The 22,518-nt window shown below is 39.8% G+C and overlaps 1 protein-coding gene across 2 annotated transcripts in view; it reads right to left on the bottom strand.

Moving 5' to 3' along the window:
- The window catches only part of LOC126236650 (glyoxylate reductase/hydroxypyruvate reductase-like), an 82,000-nt gene that overhangs the window by 33,742 nt on the left and 25,740 nt on the right, over positions 1–22,518 (bottom strand). For both annotated transcript variants that reach the window (XM_049946111.1, XM_049946112.1), the window contains exon 2: positions 7,462–7,592. In XM_049946111.1, coding sequence (XP_049802068.1) covers positions 7,462–7,592 — 131 coding nt within the window. The remainder of the gene's footprint in view (positions 1–7,461; positions 7,593–22,518) is intronic.

Below are 22,518 nucleotides of genomic sequence, written 5' to 3'. Positions count from 1 at the left end.
GGATCCTTCTCGACAAGGTCTCTTTCCACAAAATTTTGGTCCCAAAATCATGTTCTACATTCCCTCTAGATGTGAATATGTTGAGAATCACTCTCCAGATCAAATCATCTGGGAAAAGGTCTCTTTCCACAAAATTTTGATTCCAAAATCATGTTCTACATTCCCTCCAGATGTGAATATGTTGAGAATCACTCTCCAGATCAAATCATCTGTGAAAACAATATTGTTCAACCGTCCATGTAGCATGTTGACAACTTCACTCTAGATTTTCCCTTCTTTGAAGATGCGTCAGAGGTACATGTACAGCAGGTCTCCGACAATAAAAGTCACTCTACCGAAGCCTTCCTTACAATGTTTGCCTCAATATGACCTGTCCAGTGGATGATGCTGCCATGTGTAATAAGGTGGTACAATCATGCCATTACAGCCAAACAATGGTTCTCTCTTTCTGATGTCACACATGTTGGCCCTGCCCTGGTCTTCGGGATACAGTTTTGGTCTCTAAAAACTGTCGCCATATCTGAGAAACAACAGAACAATTCACATTAAGCCATCGTGCCGTATCAGTTTGCGATTGTCTTGCATCCATTCTTCCTATGGCTGTCCACTGCAGAGTCTGGTAGGTGTCTTCGCTGTGCCACGCTGTACTGTCTGTGACTGTGCACACAATGACTGCATGTGGGACTACCTGGCACCCCATTTGATAGGTGCCTTGACATCATCACTGGCATGGTTGCTCATTGACCAGAATGCCATCTTCCAAGCAGAACACAATCATATGGACATCTGTTGATAATTTATGCAATTATATTACTAATTAGACACAGGATGGGGAAATAGCAGTTTGTTGCTTTAATTTTGAACACCAGTGTATTGTGAGCACTGCCTACTGCACGACGGAATGCTGTCTAGGCATGCTGCAGACTTGTGACACAGTAGGTGAAGTATGTAAGTGGAGCAGAGACAAATGGGGAATCATTCTAGTGGTGATATGGTCTGCAAAAACAAATGGCAGAATGTTATGGCACAGCGCCTGGGAACAAGCATCTCATAAATGGTGAAGCTGATCAACTACTTGCTTGCTACTGTTGTCAGCATCTATCAAAAGTGGTTGAAAGATGTTGAAACCATGAATAGGTGACAAGGTGTTGGGCATCCATAGCTCATCACAGTATGTGTGCGTTGGAGGCTTGCCTGCTGTGTGAAGCAGGACAGGCAGCAATCTGTGGCAGATCTGACAACAGAGTACTATGTCAATATAGATACAAGTGTTATGATGCACACTATTCAGCACATATTGTTAAATATGGGGTTCAACAGCAGACAACCTCTAAGTGTTTCTGTGATGATCCAAAAACATCATAAATTATGTTTCTGTGGACATGGGATCATCAAACTTGGAGTGTGAATCAATGGAAACATGTCAACTGGATGGGCAAATTGTGTTTCTTGTTACACCAGGAAAAGGATTGCTCAAAACGTGCACCATACCATCAATGCAGGCCAGTGAGGACAGTATTATGCTGTGGGAAAGATTCACCTAGATATCCACAGGACCTGTGATAGTATTATAAGGCATCATGACAGCAATGGACTATGTGAACATTATTGCACACCACCTGCATCCCTCCATGCCTGAGATATTCCATGACAGTGATGACATCATCCAGCAGCATAACTATGCATGTCACAATGGCAGAAATGTGGTACAGTGATTTGAGAACAAGATAGCATACTCAAATTGATGTCTTGGCCACCAATTTTGCCTGATCTGAACCCAAAGGAATGCATCTGGGAAGCTGTTGGGCAGCAGCTCCCACAAACCATCGACCATTAAATTGCTGAAATAGTGTGACCCATGCATAGACATCTGATGCCACATACCTCCTTAAACCCATTGTAACACTCCTGCTTACATATATGATGTAAATTATATCATTTCACACATTGCAGTGTACTCCAAATATAAAAGTTATCTGTAAGTGAGATTCAGATCACTGTAGCTAATTAAATGTCATACAAACATTGAGATGCACATGTACACCAACTCCTGGTGGCCTGCCTTGCTTGTCAACTCCCCTACTGATTGCTGCCTGACCACCAAGGCACTTGAAGCTTTGTACTTTGCCACCTCCACAGATCTATGTTGCTAGAATGCAGTTGCCTTAGCTTGTTCTGGGGCACAAACTGAAGACTTTCACATCCTGCTCCACTGGGGCCTGATGCATCCTGCTGTAACAGTCCAACTTCTGGTATGGAGCTCAGAGAAGTTGGTGGCCCTGCCATCTTCTCTGTGCCAACAACAGATGCCTGTCTAGCCTGAACCTCATGTAGCCTGGTTACTCGAGACATCTGATGACACAGCAGCGGCAGCAGCAGTGGCACTCAGTGTGTGCTACTACTGGCAAGGCCAGTGCACAGAGGTCAACACACTGGGAAACAACAAAGCAACATATCTGCTGTACTCGCCAGGAATCACTGCTAATAGCACAGAAGACTGAACGAATGTAAATAATAAACAAAGGGTGTATGTATCCACAAGCCGCTTTCTTCTACTGCATCCTCATCCATTTCCAGAAGAGAATCACTCACTCAAACCATGCCAATCCGATACATATTACGGTATTTTTAACAATTAATATTACAATATGTATGTTATCACTAAAAATAAGTTAATTTAATTGCCTCCAATAATAGAGCCCCTGATGCTATAACTTGTAACATTTTCATTTACTACCAGTTGATAGTATGAAAACAAAATAATGTTGCACTTTTTTATATACTGCTTTTCAAAATTTGCAAGTCTTAAGTTGAACATGGTAGCAGTGAATGGTACAAATATTTAATCATAACCTTTAACTTTCATCATCAAGGAAAGCAACATTGGATTGAGAATAATACTATGTGAAATTTAATTGGGATAATGTATTTACAAATGTATTTGTTCAAATACAGACTCTTTACAGCAATACACCACCACTCTCAACTTGGCCTTCACTGGACATAAGTATCCCATAACTAGCCCAGTTCAAAGGCAGATTTCCCAGACCATCATATCCAATTCTGGTACTGCTTATCCTTCCAAAACAAGTCTTGAAACTCAGTACTGTCCTGGTATCAAATGTATTAATCAGCTACTTTGATAAGGCTATGTTTTTCTAAAACCATGTCCTGAAATGAGGTCCATTCTATCTCACATTTTGCCCACCACATTTAGAGTAGCTTTTCATCCCCACTCTCAACCCCCAATCTCCGCAATATCCTGTTCAGGCCCTATGCTCCTTCTGCTCCCATTTCTCTATCCTATGGCTCCTATCCCTATGACCATTCCCCACAGTAAGACTTGCCCTAGGCACCCTCATACCACCACCTAAACCAGCCCTGTAACTGGCGAAATGTATACTATCAAAAGGATAGCCACATGTGAAAGGACACATCATGTACCAGATATTACATAGACACCATTCACCCTTCTATATTGGTATGACTACTACCAAGTTTTCAGTTAGGATGAATGGGAATAGACAGAAGGTGCATACTCACAACACACAATATCCCATTGCAGAACATACTCTACAACATTACAGTCATGAACTTAGTGTCTATTTCTTGACACTGCCATCTGGATTCTCCCCCTAACACCAGTTTCTCAGAACTATGCAGGTGGGAAATGGTCTTACAACATTTCCTCAGTTCTTGTCACTTGCCTGGCCTTAATTTATGTTAGTTTCTTCAGTAACATCATTTCTCCTTGGTAACTATTCCTTTTTTTAACCTCCTTTTAGTTTTCTATGACTCTTACTGTTTGACCTGTCTCACCTCTACCACATATAATTCACTTAGCTTTCTGTTCTTACTAACCCTTGCACAATGTTTTGTCATTAATCTGTGTCTTACTTATTACCCTATCTTTCACCTTTATGGCTTCAGGTTTTCAAATCTCATCTTGGTGGAGTCCCCAATAATCTTTCCTTCTGATCCCATCTGGTAAGTCTCCTCTGACCCGAGATTCTTGGTGACTTTTCCAAAACTCTCTCCATTTTCTAAAGCTCATCAGTCCTTTTCCTTCGTCCCTCTTCTTTCCCCTTCAACCCTTCTGCCAGAAGAAAAAGCTACTGGCTCCGAAAACTTGCACCTTTCCTTAACTTTTAAAAGTGTTTCCTCCTGCCACCACTTGGTGAGTATATTTTTTATCTATTGAATTGTATTATACAACAATTACAGTTCTATATATTATTATTACCATGATTAAGAAAATAGACTTATAGCAACATTTACAACTATGTGAGACTCCAGCTGCAGAGTTTAGCTTTACAAAATATATTGACATTCTTGACATAAACATAATATTGGTAAAAATACATTCCCAGTATGAAAACTAACAAAATATTTTTTCTAAAATAATTCAGTGAGAATAATTCTAGTTAACATTTTAATTACACAATTACTTTTATAACTAAATTTTCACAGAATGTGGATCAAATGCTGCACATTTTGTTATGGTTAAGATAAATACATTGTATAAATTTCTAAGCTGGTCTCAGCTTATGTTATGCTATCAAACATATGAAAGTGCAGTTTTATATAAAATAAAGATATCATGCCACCCGAAGGATGTTTCTTAAGTATAAAGACAGCTGTGTGCTATTAAAATTAAAAATGGAAAAGTTAACAGTAATTACAAAACATTTGTCCTATTTGCTACCTATGGACTGAGTTGTATCTCATTTCTAGTACTGATCACTTCCTCATTTTTCACAAAATACGCTGTTCCAATTCATACTGATGATCAGTCAATTGAAGAAGATTTTTTTCTTCCCCCCAGTATGAACGAACAGTTTTGCCATTCAATAAAATTGAGTTATTATCCTTCAAAGTCCAATTATTACTTTTGGTAAAATCACACATATATTTACGAAATGGAATACTTGTATACCATTGATGTATATCAGTTGTGTACATCATTTTGTCAATTGGCAAATCTCGGTCTGTTATATTAGACTACCAAGGACTTTTTGAAGACATGCAATGCAGAAATTCTGCTGTATTGCACTCACATGATGGGCAAACATTATTAAGCAAGTGGTCATAATGTTTTGGAGCATTAGTGTTTATAATGGAATCATCTTGTCAGTAATATGAATCATAACCCTCCTAATATGCATCTAAGTAGCAAAATTAAGCTACAAATTCAAGAAGTTACATGTGTCGTTCTGCATTACAGCATTAAGTTAATATGCCTTTACTAATGTATAATATCAGTTGTGTTCTCGAAAGAGCAGGTGAGAAGAGAAGCTTCTGGAGTTTCATTGTTAAAAGAAGAGTGCAATTTACAGGCCATCTATTAAGACATAAAGGACTCCTGAACACAATCATAGAGGGATATGTCGAGGGAAAAAGACCAAGAGGAAGACCACGACTGAGGTACATGGATCAAATCGTGAAAGATGTGGGATGTAACACCTATAAAGAAATGAAGAGAAAAGCTGAAAGACGCACAGAATGGAGACAAGCTGCCATTGCAGCTGTTGCAAACCAATCCTTGGATTGACCACTACAGAAGAAGAGAATGTATAATAATTTCAAATATACCATTAAACTGAAGACTGCTCATTTGAATGGTAATATTAACAATGTTCTAGGTGTATTTTCTATGAACACATGCTCTGAGAGACCAATAATTCACGTTAATCTGTTAGTTATATTTTTTTAAGTTTTGTTGTCTTAAGAAACAGACTTCAAGAAGAATATAATAATTCCAATCCCAAAGAAAGCAGGTGTTGACAGATGCGAAAATTACCGAACTATCAGTTTAATAAGTCACAGCTGCAAAATACTAATGCGAATTCTTTACAGATGAATGGAAAAACTGGTAGAAGCCGACCTCGAGGAAGATCAGTTTGGATTCCGTAGAAATGTTGGAACACGTGAAGCAATACTGACCTTACGACTTATCTTAGAAGGAAGATTAAGGAAAGGAAAACCTACGTTTCTAGCATTTGTAGACTTACAGAAAGCTTTTGACAATGTTGACTGGAATACTCTCTTTCAAATTCTGAAGGTGGCAGGGGTGAAGTACAGGGAGTGAAAGGCTATTTACAATTTGTACAGAAACCAGATGGCAGTTATAAGAGTCGAGGGGCACGAAAGGGAAGCAGTGGTTGGGAAGGGAGTGAGACAGGGTTGTAGCCTCTCTCCAATGCTATTCAATCTGTATATTGAGCAAGCAGTAAAGGAAACAAAAGAAAAATTCGGAGTAGGTATTAAAATCCATGGAGAAGAAATAAAAACTTTGAGGTTCGCCAATGACATTGTAATTCTGTCAGAGACAGCAAAGGACTTGGAAGAGCAGTTGAACGGAATGGATGGTGTCTTGAAGGGAGGATATAAGATGAACATCAACAAAAGCAAAACGAGGGTAATGGAATGTAGTCAAATTAAGTCGGGCGATGCTGAGGGAATTAGATTAGGAAATGAGACACTTAAAGTAGTAAAGGAGTTTTGCTATTTGGGGAGCAAAATAACTGATGATGGTCAAAGTAGAGAGGATATAAAATGTAGACTGGCAATGGCAAGGAAAGCGTTTCTGAAGAAGAGAAATTTGTTAACATCGAGTATAGATTTAAATGTCAGGAAGTCGTTTCTGAAAGTATTTGTATGGAGTGTAGCCATGTATGGAAGTGAAACATGGACGATAAATAGTTTAGACAAGAAGAGAATAGAAGCTTTTGAAATGTGGTGCTACAGAAGAATGCTGAAGATTAGAAGGGTAGATCACATAACTAATGAGGAGGTATTGAATAGAACTGGGGAGAAGAGGAGTTTGTGGCACAACTTGACTAGAAGAAGGGATCGGTTGGTAGGACATGTTCTGAGGCATCAGGGGATCACAAATTTAGCATTGGAGGGCAGTGTGGAGGGTAAAAATCATAGAGGGAGACCAAGAGATGAATACACTAAGCAGATTCAGAAGGATGTGGGTTGCAGTAAGTACTGGGAGATGAAGAGGCTTGCACAGGGTAGAGTAGCATGGAGAGCTGCATCAGACCAGTCTCAGGACTGAAGACCACAACAACAACAACAAGAAAAATGAAATATTAAAAATAAGTTAAAAATTTAGCCTTTCAGTATCTAACTGTTTACATCATGTAATACTCTCTATAACTACCTAAATAATTAACTTTTGCCTCCAACCACCGAAGTCCATATGATAAAATAAGTAAACAGTATCTGAATTGCATAAAGAGGAAAATAGCTTTTGCGTACATAACACCACATTTATTTTCAGCCATTTAAAACCAAAAAAGTATGTCAAATGTATAGAATAATGTCATATGAACTATCATTCATGTAAGTATTTGCTTCATGTAGAAGCAGGCTGATAATGATATATTATCATATTTAGCCATTTAACATCAGCAGAAACTTAAAATGGACATAAAAATTAACTTTGGTAATTACCTGCTTTATCAAGAAGTTCCTTGTCAATTTTTACTTTGGAAAACCAAAACAAAGCATCTACGCCTTCTATTTTACTCAGTAGTTGTTCTCTACTAGGGTTTCGCACGCCAGGACAGAAAATGGTATCACATCTGAAATGGGAAAAAAATAACAGCAGTAGCTGTAATGACAGAAAACAAACACAGAAAATGTTGAGAAGCTATGTGTGACTGGACTACAAGAAGAGCAAAGGGAAGAGAAGGAATCTGGAACACAAATGGAGCACATGGGATGGAAATGGAGCACATGGGATGGAAATTGATAATTTCACTCTATTGTCATATAGGGAAAAAACTAGAAGGTAAAGAAACTACTGGCAACTGCAATAATTATGGTAAAACTATGCAAAATGAGAGAGAGATAAATATAGCAAGCAATGAAAATAAATATTGAAATTTTGTTTCAACACTTTTATACTTATATCATGACAACACATATAATTTCCTGATAATACCTTTGTGCTTGTCCTGCTGGCTATTGTGTATGCATGGATCTATGTCCAGGGGAAAGAAGCTTCGGTCTGTTCAGTCTTCCCTTAATCCTGCTAACTGGGTGGTGGTCTGAGCCGACTACATCGTTTTCAAGAGTTTGTGTCTTTCCACTATTTATAAGACAAACTTGAAAAGCCCTGGCTGAAAGCAACTCTTGATAAAAGAGCTCTAGCAGTGCAAGCTGGAAATGGCCAATTGAAATTCTTGCATGTAGCTCCTGGAAGTGCTTGGCAGAAACGCCTGAATGTAAACTAATTTCGTGACTGGCATGGAGCAAATGAAATGGGCAGTCAGCCCTGGGCTTTCACAAGGGTAGAACAGGAGTCATGAGCCATTTGGGGTGAAGTTAAGGTTTTAAAAGAGTTACTTGTATTAAGTCAAGAGTGAGTGATCCTCAAGTGATCAATAAAGTTGTTGTTCTGTTTCAGAAAACTGAAAGAGTTGGCAGCTACCTTGCAGGGGTCAGATGGGGCAAAGAGATTCATAATCAAGCAAGCACACAAGTGTCTATAAAGTTAAAATATTGTAACACAGTGAAAGAATTTCTCAATGTCCTAGTCATGGATAAGGACTACTTTCTTCAAGGGAGACAACAGAAGTGTATATACATATAAACATAAGTAGCATACTGTAGTAATTGAATGGCTATAGGAAATCTAGTTTGTTGTCTGCTGTATGAACATTAAACAGTCCCTGCGAGGAGCCAATAGCCAATAGTGCCATTCCTTGGCTTTACTGTTTTATTATGCAGATGCCAGAGGGTAGTCCTGACTAAAAATTTTCTTATACCATAAACAAAACCACAAAGCTGTCATACTTTGTACGATATCAGATTAGTTTACAGCCCAATTCTTATTTTTAATGTACAATGAGATACATAAGTCACTTGTAAAGAATGCTGTGTAATAACTGTTAATTTCTCTTATTCATAATTTGAATCTTCTACCAGTTGCCAAATGTAATTAGCCTTAAAAAACACAGCGATTTGTGTCAAGTTGTTGTTATTTTATACAAAATTGCTTCTGTAGAACATTTTGGGAGATAAGATGATAGCTTTAACTTAACTGAAAACTATGTATGGTCTGTTCATGAAAAATCTATCTGTAGTAACTTGTTCAGTATTTGTTCAAGATTTAGTGAGAATGTTAGTATCAAAAATAAATCTGATGTGGTTATTTGTGTAAAATATTTCATTATTTTTTGTACTGAGAATGTATTTCTACTGAAATTCTGTTTATGTGAAACATGTTACTAAATTTGGTACAGCTAAATCTGTGCGTGGACTTTTGAAGGTTCACAACTTATAATTAAAAGTTTCATTTTGACAATGCTTTGTTTAGTATCTCTGCCAGTGGACATCCCAATGGAGGCAAATGAACTGGCATGAGTACAACGGAATAGTTCAGGAACATGCCATGGAGGGCATATGCGTCCCATTTTGTGGGCTGACTGCTGACAGTGTTTGATTGTGAGCTGCAGTAAGCAGAGCAAGCCAGTGCTCCTGTGAATTTAGAGTGCAGCAGGTCTAGCCTAGTGGCCCTGCTAAGAGTTGTCATGTGCTGCTGTTAGGCCCCACGTGCTGAGTCATTGTCATGCACGCATCACCATGGGTGTGGGCACTCCACTTCCTGTAGTTCAGTTCACACGAGTTACTCCCATTCACAGGGTTTTGTTTTCTGGTTGTGACTGAGTCACCCTCAGTCAGAAGCACCACGCCAACCCTGTTGAGTAGGGGTTTTGTCATGGTTTCTGCAGATACTAAACTTTGTCAATTAGTAATTGTTGTAACATATTTGTGGCATGGCAGTGATGCCCACCAAGTGAGTGCGTAATAAGTATTGGTTTGGCTGCAGTTGGAGATATGTAAAAGTTAGTTTTGAACTCCTCAGTGGAGTTGTAGTGGTTTAAAAGCATTAAAAAACAAAGAATGTGCACAGTTTTATTTTTACTTGGTATTGCCAGATACAATAAATGGAGGGTCTAGTGTAAATAGTGTTTGGTTTATTAAATAACCAATACAAACCCTGGGCCTCATTATTTGGCAACCAAAGGTAAGTATTTCAAAATTTACTTTACTTTATTTTACTATTCAATGTTTTTGTCTCTTGGTAATGTTCAGTGGCAATTTGTTCCAATTACATCACCTACAGTTTTCAAAGTCAATTTACATTAATTATTATATTTCTTTCATACATTACTGAATGGGGGCTTTTAATTAGGATACTCTTAGTAAATTTAACAACTTAACACTAAAACTTTACTTGAAATTTTGCAGTACCTTTGGATGGAAATATGAAAATTAAAATTGTGATGGTACTAATGAAAGTTTCATGAAGATGTAAATGGATGTACAAACTAGAAATGGATTTGGAACAAAAGAGAGTGGCACTACTTTCAGACCAAACCTGGAGGACACACCTTGAAAGAGATGGTTACACATTTTTATTTTATTTATGAGTGGTGAAAAAACATTGCATATTTTTCTGATTTCTATGTACTAGTAAAAATCCAAAAAATGGATAGCAAACTGGGACTAAGAACACTGAAAAAAGACAACAGTGGTTTAATTGACAAGAAAATGGACATATTCTTGAGGAGATAATAAAATGGACAGACTATCTAGATAATAAAATCAAGGAAGTGCAAAATAAAGTATCAGAATTGAACAAAAAGTTACAAGATGATTTGTGTAGTACACCAGCTAATAAAACTGACAAAATACGTAATAACACAGATGCATAATGGATTGGGTAAACAAATTATAGAATCATTCTGAGAAGTAAAAGGTGATCTAAGTAATAAGTTAACAGAAAACAGTTTTCAATTTGCTGAGGTCAAATCAGAAATATGTGAATTGTTAGTTATCATCAAATCAGAGGTGAGTAGGTGAATTATGATTGACAAGGTGAACAAAGTGTTCTGGTGACTGCCAAAAATGCTAATCTACTTCATGTAATTAATAATGATGATAACATAACTATTGCAAGTAACGACTGTATATAAGTTGATCTTTTGAGTGAAAGAGTTGATGTCAATTACTATATAAAATGTTTTATGGCACCAAAGACATGTCTAGGTCTGGAAAATGGATGAACTTCCAACAATAAGTGATGTTAAATTTTCACAAATTAAGTTGGAAATCTGTAAAATAACACATACTGGTAAATCAGGGCTGAGACAATCACATGATCATGTAGATTTTAGTTTAAAAGACAGTCAAAGAGTGGTTAAAGTTGAAAATGTTGACATACATACAAAACTGATTATTTCATGTGACGAGAGTACTGGAACAGTCATTTTAAGTGAGGCAGAGGAGGTCGAAAAGCTATCACAGTTGTCAAAAGTAAACACTTTCAACAGCATGTACTGAACACTATTAAAACCTTTTATATGTGGGGGCTTTGTTTGGCAAAAAGTACACTCTAAGACAAACAAATTATGCACCACAAAGAGATTATCTGAATGGGACAGAAATCAGTAGATGTGATTTACATGGACACACAAACAAATGCTTACACTTTCACAAAAACTGAACAGAGCTTCACAAATTGAGCAAGACAATAATGCATTGGCCCATCTCTGGCCCTTATACAAGCCATTACACAGCTAAGTATTGATTGATAGAGTTGTTGATGTCCTCCTGTGGGATACCATGCCAAATTCTGTCCAACTGGCACATAACATTGTCAAAATTCTTAGCTAGTTCGAGTGCACTGCCCATAATGATCAAAACGTCCTCTATTGGGGAGAGTACCGGAGACCTTGCTACCCAAGGCAGGGTTTGACAAGCAGTAGAGCCTCTTGCCATATGTAGGTGGGCACTGTCTTCCTGAAATGCAAGACCATGATGACTTTCCATGAAGGGCAACAAAATGGGGTGTAGGATGGATAAGGGTGTGCACACTTTGTGTGGATGCATGAAGAGCTAGTCACAGGAGATATAGTTCATGTAGTTCCAGTAGAGCTCCAGTCTACTAGCAGAGCAGATATCAGCAGCTGCAGAAGCACCTCACTGGTGGCTGTACACAGTTTGTATACATCATTTAGTTTGGTGGCATCCTAACTTACTTCTGACCAGCTTAGTGTTTACTAATTCACTCTTAAGTTTTTTGCATAAATTGTAGTGCATGAGGCAACATTTGCATAGCTTCCTGCCACCAGAAGTGGCACGTCATGTGAATCTGTTTAAATCTTTTGTTAGTACACAGTGTATAGTTCAGATGAGTGCTTTAGAGTTTGCATACTTATTTCCTGCAGTAGCTTTTACGCAAAACAAAAAGAGTTTATAGTAAATACTAACCGTTGATACATCCATTTTCAATAGAGAAATTTATTTCTGTTTTCACTTATTATCCTCATTTATATTTTGTGTACATGCCAATCACAGCAATGCCACAGTCACGTAACTTTCTCTTTTGCAGTGGTCTGTTTGTAATTTCTCATTACTCCTGACTGCTTTGTTTGTATTTTTTAAGATCTTATTCAGTTTTTTATGCAGTACACATGGATATGGACTGTTTCTGTTGGAGAATTGGCTGCTGTCCATGAATATCTGGAAGCTGCATTGGTCATGGTCAACAGGCTTCTGGCTACTGCTCAAAGCTTCGGTGACATTGGGATGCCAGTGATGAGACTGTGCCACTTTTTATGCCACTGGAAACCCCCGATGATCTGGATGTCACTGTGTCTTCTGATATGCAATGCCTGGCCCTTCGTATTTAATCGAGAGCGAGTAGCAGTGGTGGGTTTGCACATCACTGGGTGAAAGGTGAAAGAGAGAATGTGCCACATGGTTGGCTCCTTACATTTTAGCAACAGGTACGAGGTGCTACCAAGTGCCAATAATATTTTCGAGCCAATGTGCGATGCCTCTCTTGTTGGGCAAGTGGCCGATTTCCCTGCCCAGTCCAGACAAGTGCAGAAGGTGGATATGCTAGTCAATGAGAGTTACAATGTTAGGTGCTTAATGAAGAGGGAAATAGCAGCAGGGCAGGAAAGAAAGCCAATGTGCACTCAATGTGTCTGCCAGTGGGTCTTGTCCAAACTGTGAAGGAGGCCCTGCCAACAGCTATCAAGTGGACTGTGTGCAACTGTAAATAGTGGCACCTGTTGGCACAAATGATGCCTGCAGCTTGGGTTCTGAGGCCACCCTCAGTTCATTTCAGAAGATGGCTGATTTGGTCAAGGCAACTAACATCACACACATGGTGCAGGCTAAGCTCAGTATTTGTGCCATCATACCCAGGGTCCATTGCATTCCTCTGGTTTGGAGCAGAGTGGAAGGTGTAAACTAGAGGCTCAGATGATTCTGCAATGGTATCAGATGCATGTTCCTCAGCCTCTGCTTTTGGATGGAGAATTGTACGTCAGGCACACACTACAAACAGGAAGTAACTACTAGGGTAGTACAGTATGTGTGGCATGCACATGGGGTTTTTTTGGTTAGAGGAGCATCCCCCCCACCTCCTCCCACTCTGTGATCAGAGACAAATTGTCTGCCAAAATCAAAGATACATCAGCCACAATGTCCTCAGATAATGCTCATCCTCACAGATAGGATGTAGAAAAGATTAATATGATAATATATTCTGAGGTTTTCCTGGCATACAGAAATCTTGAAAATTTCTCAGGTATTCAGCAGGGTAGCGTCGTCCGAAAGGCACGATATTTCAGGAAGCAGACTTCTTGCCATTTTCAGGCATTCTTGGTGTCTGATTGATCTCTGATGGATGCCGACTTTATATAATCTCCACCCCTCTTCCACAGCCTCCGTCTTAGCGCTTCTGAGCAGTCTGCGGCTGGTGGTGGGGGAAGCATGGCGCCCCGCGACAGATCATGGCCGCAGTCCTTCTGCATCTACAGCTGCTTGCGGAACTCTGCCGTCTTGGTTACAATGCTTCTTCTTCTTCTTCTTCTTCTTCTTCTTCTTCTTCTTCTTCCTCTTCTTCATGTGTCCTGACAGGAGCGGATTTCTGTGTAGACTGCCATTGTGTTTTAATCATACTCCAAGCTGGATTCCAGGCTTTGCTTAGCTGGAAACCACTGTGTTTAGTTATTAGTTCGTCATGCAGCCGGATCTCCACTGCCTCTCTGAGGAGACAATCCCAGAAGGTGTTCGATTGCTGTAACACCTTTGTGCCATCGTAGTTCATGTCATGTCCATGTGAGATGCAGTGCTCTGCCACGGCGGACTTGGTCGGCTGTGCGTTGTCTGTGTGGCGTTTATGTTCACTACAACTCTCCTACACCGTCCGGATGGTCTGGCTTATATACATTTTACTGTACTGGCTAGGGATACTGTAAACTCTTGGTTTCCGGAGTCCTAAGATGGAGTAGCGATATGCTGTCCGCTATCACCAGTAGTGGCCAATATGTTTATGGAGGTTTTTGAAGAAGAAGCTCTTGAGTCGGCAGCCTATAAGCCCTCTTGCTTTTTTCAATATGTAGACGATCCATTCATAATCTGGCCGCATGGACGACACCACATCCAAGACTTTCTACAGCATCTGAAGTCGCTGCACCAGAATATCAAATTCACAATGGATTTCTGGATGTGCTCATAAAGCGAAGACCAAATGGCACACTAGAACACAGCGTCTACCATAAGTCAACACATACAAATTTGTACCTGCATGCTCCAGCTGTCATGCTCCTTCACAGCGAGAGGGTGTTCTAAGCACACTGGTGCACAGAGCACGCGAAATCTCGGACTGTGACAGCCTAGTGGCTGAATTGCAGCACTTGCAGGCTGTGTTCTGCATGAACGGTTACAACAACCGGCAGATAAAACGCGCCCTAAGACCGAAGAAGCTGAGGCCACAGCCTTCCAAGGACGAAGAAAAACCAGTTGCGACAATGATCATACCATATGTTGGGAACACATCGGCAAAGATCGGCAGAATACTCAGAAAATATAATGTCAATAGCATGTTTCACCCCCCCCCCCATCCAAAACGAAAACATTATTAGGATCAGTAAAGGATGACTTAGGACTCTGGAAACCGGGAGTTTACAGCATCCCTTGCCAGTGCGAGAAAATGTATATAGGCCAGACAATCTGGATGGTACAGGAGAGATGTAGTGAACATAAACGCCACACAGACAACGCAGAGCCGACCAAGTCCACCGTGGCAGAGCACAGCATCCCACATTGCATCTGACATTGTGAAGCAGACAGTTATACTACTGAAAGACGCCACTGCTGGCAGGGAAGACGTCAAGCATGAAGGGATGTAGGTGGCCTGCAAAAATTTTCAATTACTGCCACAGGTCCCATGGATGCCCAGGTGACTGTGCCCCATAGAATAAAGCTGCCCTCAGCTGGCCTGCATCTATGGCACAGAGCATGTTTCAAACAGCTATTCACCTTGGTGATGGTATATTTGGACATGACTATTGACGTGACATAACAAGAAACATGATTTATCTGATTGTGTGATACTCTTCATTTGATCTACAAGCCAATCTCAATGATCCTGAAGATGATAATGATTGGTTTGTGGGGCGCTCAACTGCATGGTCATCGTGCCTGTACACATTCCCAATCTGAACAAAGTCCAATCTCGCAACTTTTCATGAATGATGATGGAATGATGAGGACAACACAAACACCCAGTCCCCTGGCAGAGAAAATCCCTAACCTGGTGAGGAATTGAACCCGGGACCCCACAATCCAGAGGTAGCAATGCTAGCCACTAGACCACGAGCTGCGGACACAATGATCCTGTGCCCACTCATATTGTAACTGCTGATATCCTGACTCAACATGCGAACACAAAGGAGTCATCTGCTCCTTGTTCAATAATGTGGGCTGAACAATGTGCTCTGAAACACTTGTGCCTGCATCAGAAATGCACTCTGTCATATAGCTACCTACCCTGTTTTACAGAGTGGGCAAGTCCCTGACCTCCATGTTCTTTGATGAGATGTGCACAACTAATACCTTGTTGCCTACTCAGGGTTTCACAATATTTCCACCAATTTCCATAGATGGAGATCCTTGTTCCCAGGGACCAGGCCATAACAATCCAACTTTTGTCACACTCACTTTTGTCTGGAGATTTCCCCATTTGCAGCCTATATTGTCACTAGATGATTCCCTCTGCCTCCGCTCCACTTTTATACTTTCCTTACTGCAGCATGTGGCGGCAACATTCAGTCTCATGGTGGTCAGTGGTCATAATGTTTTGGCCACAGTACACCCCGATTCCCAAAATGACATCACCTCCCCATCAACGTACAACTTAATCACAATAGTAGTCTACCATTTATCTGTGGACAAAGAAAACCTGACACGGATTCTGACACTACATTCAGTTTTCCACAAAAGAATGACTGTAGTTGACTCTGCAGAATGGGGAAATGCTATACTGCAAGTGCATCCATCAGTACAATTGAGAAAATATGATTTTCTGTGGCAAATGAGCGTGGGGGCAGGGTTGGGAGGGGTAAAACACAAAATTTCAAGGTTGAAAAGACGTTCACTTCAGGATTTGAGAGTTTCTCAAATTCTGATAGTTGCAACACTTTGCAGCCGTAGAGCTACAACTTCTACAGTTTGCTTGACATTCCTGTGCAATAATGAGTAAAACTGTGATTAAAAGGACCATATTTTGTCAGTTCTAGGATGATAAGAGTCATTTTAATGGCTAATTTGAGAGTTGTTTTGGGAGGTTTCCCAAATCCATCTCATCAAATGTTCACTTTGTATTACATTTTACCCACAGAATACAAACAAAAATGTAGCTTTAAAAATACACATTGTTCCATTATAATTATGATAGTTGTTGTATGTGCAAAATGGTTCTTTATTATAGAAAAATCAATATTTCATACTCTTTCATTTTTTACATAAATTTATATACCTACATCTTCATCTTTACTCAGCAAATCACTTTCTCTTCCATTCACGGATTGAGTATGTGAAGAGTGAATGCTTCTACACAGCTGTAAATGATGAATGTAATGTGCATGATCTCTATGGGAAAGTTACCTAGGGGGCTGAACATTCTTAGTTCCTGCACTGAGTTGGAATTTTCCAAGCATTTTATTGAGAGCTGTATGGCATCTTGCATCAAATTCTGACAGTGAAGATTTTTCAACGTATCTGTCCACTCCCTCATCAGTCTTACAAGCATCTGATCATTTGTGCCACCCTTCTCCTATTGATAGTATTGCCAAAGCAGATAAAAATGCCTGACACATTTAAGAATGTAAATAATTTTTTAAATATAATAATAGCTTGGAAAGAGAATGCTCAGTTTGTGTTAGATACATCAAGATGGCTGTGAATATGTCTGGTCCGAACTGCTGGAGATGGCTGTCATGTGTATCTGAGGTGTGCTTGCTTGTGTGAATAAATGTATGTGTGTGTGTGTGTGTGTGTGTGTGTGTGTTTTCCTCTTTCTCTTTCTTTTCCTTTTTCCGATGACGGCTGTGGCTGGACACTAACTTGTAAGTGTCTTTTAATTGTGCCTCTCTACAACTTAATGTCTCATCATTACAGTAAGCAGCAATCTATCTTTTCCTTACATTGATATTCCAATCTGGAGTTTTGATTGTTATTCTTTTTTTATATTTGCACTTAAATAAAGGTCTTAACAATATTAGATGTGCAAGAAACAGAAGAGACTTGTGATGAGAAAATGTCATTGTAAAATTTACATTCTTCATTTTTAAGACTTTTATCAAATGCACCAGCCTTGAAATAAGTTTTATTGCTACATATGCATCTACATCATTCCTTAAAACTAGATATTTAGCTGCAAATAAATACTGTCAGTCACTGGATTAAAAGAGTTACTGTAAGTCTACTTACAGGCTCTGTTATCCTCTCTTTTTCACAAAGCTCATCAAAGTGCTTCTTTATTTCTTTAATTCACTTGTTAAGACAATTTATATTCAATGTCCCACATTCCACAGACACTGAAACTCTCAAAAAGAAGTTAGACATAATTATGACTCTTTGATTTTAGCAGTTTCTGACAGAAACCAAGAGAGCTGTTGCAGTGGTAAGACACTGGACTTACAGTCAGGAGGACAGAGATTCAAATCATTGTCTGCCCATCCAGACTGAGATTTTCCACAATTCAAACAGGCTGAGCTGAGACTGGAGAAGTAGTGTAGCCCTTGAAGTGCAAATACCCTAACTTTATTTTTCATGCAGTATTTCAAAATGAGAACACTTAGTCACTTGCAACAAACTTTACACTTAATTTCAAACCTTTACACATTTTTTTCTCACTAACATCCTATCAGAAAATGATGAAAGGAAAAAAGCTAATCACTTACTATACTTGTTAAGTTCATGCAGTAAAACTGTCACATCAGGCATGGCATTTTTAATTTATTACTTCTTAACTACTAATTCTATGACACATTTTGCAGAGAGTATACACATATACTAAATATATATATGCAAAACTATATCATTGTACAACACATAGTTCAGGAGATAAGACATCATAAACACTGAGATACACGAAAAACTGCAACATCACACATGACATTTTAATTTATTACTTCTTTGCTACTAACTTGATTCCCAACATATTTCACAGACAGTATCAACATATGCCTCAAACAAAAGATACAAAATATTTGGGTCAATAATTCCTGAAGAAATTTTGTGTAACAAAGAGCTGGTAAAGAGACTCCTATTACTCTTCAAGGGCTGGCCTTACTAGAACAACCACAATGGACTTAATTTTGGTGTGCACAACAGGAGGGTAAGACCACTGTTGTTTTGTCTCGTGATTAAATCAAACCTAAAGCAAACTAACATCCCAGATGTGTTCCAACAGCTTAAGATCAGGCAAATTTGGTGGCCTCAAGCCACTATGGCACGAGTTTGGATTTGTGACACAGGCAGTTATCCATTCTCCAAGATGCCATTGCCATCGGGGAAGACACTGAAGCACAAAGGGATGCATGTGGTCCACAATAATGTTCATGTTGTCCTCAACAGTCACAGTGCCTTCGATTACTATCACAGGCCTCATGGAAGTCCACGTGAATGTCAGTCATAGCATAATAACGCCCACTCCATCCCCTCACCCCAGCCTGTGTCTGTGGCACAGTGCATTTTGAGCACCTGTTTTCCTGGGTGATGGGGTATCTTTAGATTACCATTGATAAGGTGAAACAAGAAAAGTGATTCATACAATCAGGTGACTACTTTTCCATTGAACTATGGTTAATCTCTAAGAGCTCATGCCCACTGCAATCATAATTGATGATGTTGTTGCAGTGTACCACGGGAATTCGAGTACTGGAAAAAATCCAAAGGTGAAACGTCTAGATTACTTTTCACACTTTCTGTACATTTCTCAGTATAAAATTACAACATAACGTAAAGCTAGGGAATGTTTGCAGTGCACAAATGATTATGAGGAGCAGTATGTACAGAAACAAAATTGATCGATTACAAACTTAAAACTGTCCAAGGGCCCTGGAAGAATTGTGCGTGTAAAAATAAGGAAGAGCGGCACTTAGTGCATTGATGAAATACACGTCAAGATTTGTCAAGGAATTACAAAAATCTTTCAGTTTTCTTCCATTTTTTTTTCAGTTTTTGTTTTGGGGTACTATCCTGGTATTTAACCTAAGTGGCTTTCGAGAAACCACAGAAAATATAACTTAGGATACTAGGGCAGGGATTCAAACACACCACCACCTCATTCCCCTATAACTTTAACCATAATGCGAGTTGAGATTGTCATTTTTGAACAAAAATACCTCTGAAGAACCACGAAGTACCTGTTCACTTGATTGTAATACTCAACGAGTTGCTCTCGGGAGGCCATTTGGAAAAACTTGCAATTGGACTGATACAGGCAGGGGTGCCTGCAGGGTGTCGTGTCAATAGGGGCAAAACATTTTCTTTAAAGGCCTGTACACTGATCACCCAGAATATTATGACCACCTATCTAATTGCCAGTATGTCCACCTCTGGGACGGATAACAGCAGCAACATGTCATGTCATGGAAGCAATGAGGCTTTGGTACGTCACTGGAGGGAGTTGGCACCACATCTGCCCACACAAGTCCCCAAATTCTCATAAATTCTGGGGAAGAGGGGCAATGGTCTCCGATACCATGTTCAACCATATCCTAGATCTTCGGTCGGGTTCAGATCTGGTGAGTTGAAAGGTCCACACATCAACTGGAACTCGCCACTGTATTCCTCAAACCACTCCATCACACTCCTGGCCTTGTGATACGATGATTTATCTTGTTGAAAAACGCAACTGCTGTCAAGAAACATTATCATCATGAAGGGGTGTACATGGTTTGCAACCAGTGTACAATACTCCTTGGCTGTCATGATGTCTTGCACTAGCTGCGCTGGACCCAAGGATGCACACATGAATATTACTCAGAACACAAGGGAGGCTTCGTCAGCTTGTCTCCATCGCACAGTACAGGTGTCACGGAGCTGTTCCCCTGAAAGACGACAGATTTGCACCCTGCCATTGGCATGATGAAGAAGGTACCAGGATTCATCAGACTATGTAACGTTCTGCCACTGCACTAGTGTCCAGTGCTTATGGTCACTTGCCCATTTCAGTCATAGTTGCCAATGTCATGGTGTTAACATTTGAACAAGCATGGGTCAGCTGCAGAAGCCCATTGTTAGGGGTGTTTGGCACACTGTGTGTTCAGACACGCTTCTTGGCACACTGGGTATTCAGACACGCTTCTACTCTGCCCAGCATTAAAGTCTGATTTTAGTTCTGCCACATTTCACCACCTGTCCTGTTTTACCATACTGCCCAGCCTATGACATCTGTAATAAGGGGTAGCCATCCAACCCCACAACATCTGGACATATTTTCCCTTGCCACTTTTCAAAGACACACACCATAGAACTCCTTGAACACCTGACAAGTCATGGAGTTTCCGAAATGCTCGTGCCAAACCTCCAGGCCATCACAATCTGCCCTCAGTCAAACTCGAATAGATCGCACGCCTTCCCCATTCTACATATGGACAGTGCACTCAGGGATACCACATGCAGCTGTGTGTGTCTGATTAGCAGTCATTCCTCCACAGGTGACACTGCTATCGCCGGGATGGGTTTATATTGATAGTAAGTCCATGGTCATAATGTTCTGCCTGATCAGTGTATGTGATTTATAAATATCAAAGACATTATTACCTGCTCATCATTTTCTCCTATATGTGTCTACAGTGCACTTTTAGTACCTGCTCAGTGTAATGATGCACAAGCTGACATACACTGAGATGACAAAAGTAATGGAATACCTCCTAATATCTTGTCACACTTCCCTTTACCCAGCATAGGACAGCAACTCGATATGGCATGGACTCAACAGGTCATTGGAAGTCCCCTGTAGAAATACTGAGCCACGCTGCCACTATAGCTGTCCACAAGTACTTAAGTGTTGCCAGTGCAGGATTTTATGCACGAATTGCCCTCCTAATTATGTCCCATAAATGTGTGATGGGTGTCAAAATCATTCACTAGAAATGCACATAAAGTTCTTCCAAAAAATCATGAACAATTGTGGCCCAGTGACATGATGCACTGTCATTCATAAAAATTCCATGGTTGCTTGAGAATGTGAAGTCCATGAATGGCTGCAATTAGCTTCCAAGTAGCTGAACATAACCATTTCCAGTTAATGATTGGTTCAGTTGGACAATTCCATGTAACACAGCCATCATTATGGAGCAGCCACCATCAGCCTGCATAGTGCCTTTTGACAACTTGCATTTGTGGCTTCATGGAATCTGTGACACCTTTGAGCCCAACCATTAGCTCTTGTCAACTGAAATTGGGACTCATCAGATCAAGTCATGGTTCTCCAGTCATCTAGTGTCCAACTGACATGGTCACAAGCCCAGGAGAGGGGCTGCAGTTGAGGTTGTGCTTTTAGCAAAGGCACTTATGTCTGTTGTCATAGACCAACGGATATGTTCATTGCATGCCAACATTGATTTATGAGGTTATTTCACGCAATGTTGCTTGTCTGCTACCACTGATGCAAACGCCTCTGCTCTCTGTCATTAAGTAAAGACCATCAGCCACAGCGTTGTCCGTTGCTAGAGATAATACCTGAAATGTGGTGTTCTTGGCACATTCTTGACACTGTGGATCCCAGAAAATTGAACTGTATAGCAATTTCTGAAATGGAATGCCACATGTGTCTAGCTCCAACTACCTTTCCACATTCAAAATCTGTTAATTCTCCTTATGCGGCTATATTCACTTTAGAAACCTTTTCACATGAATTACCTGAATACAAATGGCAACTCCACCAATGTGCTGCTCTTTCATACTTTGTGTACACAATACTACTGCCATCTGTAGGCCCAATATGTACATATTGCTATCCCCTGACTTTTGTCACCTCAGTGTATATTATATAGTAGAACTTGTTTTTAAAATCCCAGATTTTATGTTTTCCCACCATTTACATCATTTTCTGATGGTCCTGTCATAAGCCATATTCTCTCAATTAGTTGGTTTCCTGCCATTAAAAGTTTTGTATGGATAATGTTT

This window comes from Schistocerca nitens, chromosome 2 (genome assembly GCF_023898315.1).
Source record: "Schistocerca nitens isolate TAMUIC-IGC-003100 chromosome 2, iqSchNite1.1, whole genome shotgun sequence".
Taxonomy (NCBI): domain Eukaryota; kingdom Metazoa; phylum Arthropoda; class Insecta; order Orthoptera; family Acrididae; genus Schistocerca; species Schistocerca nitens.
Note: the sequence above shows the minus strand (reverse complement) of the source record. Positions and strands in the feature narration are given on the sequence as shown.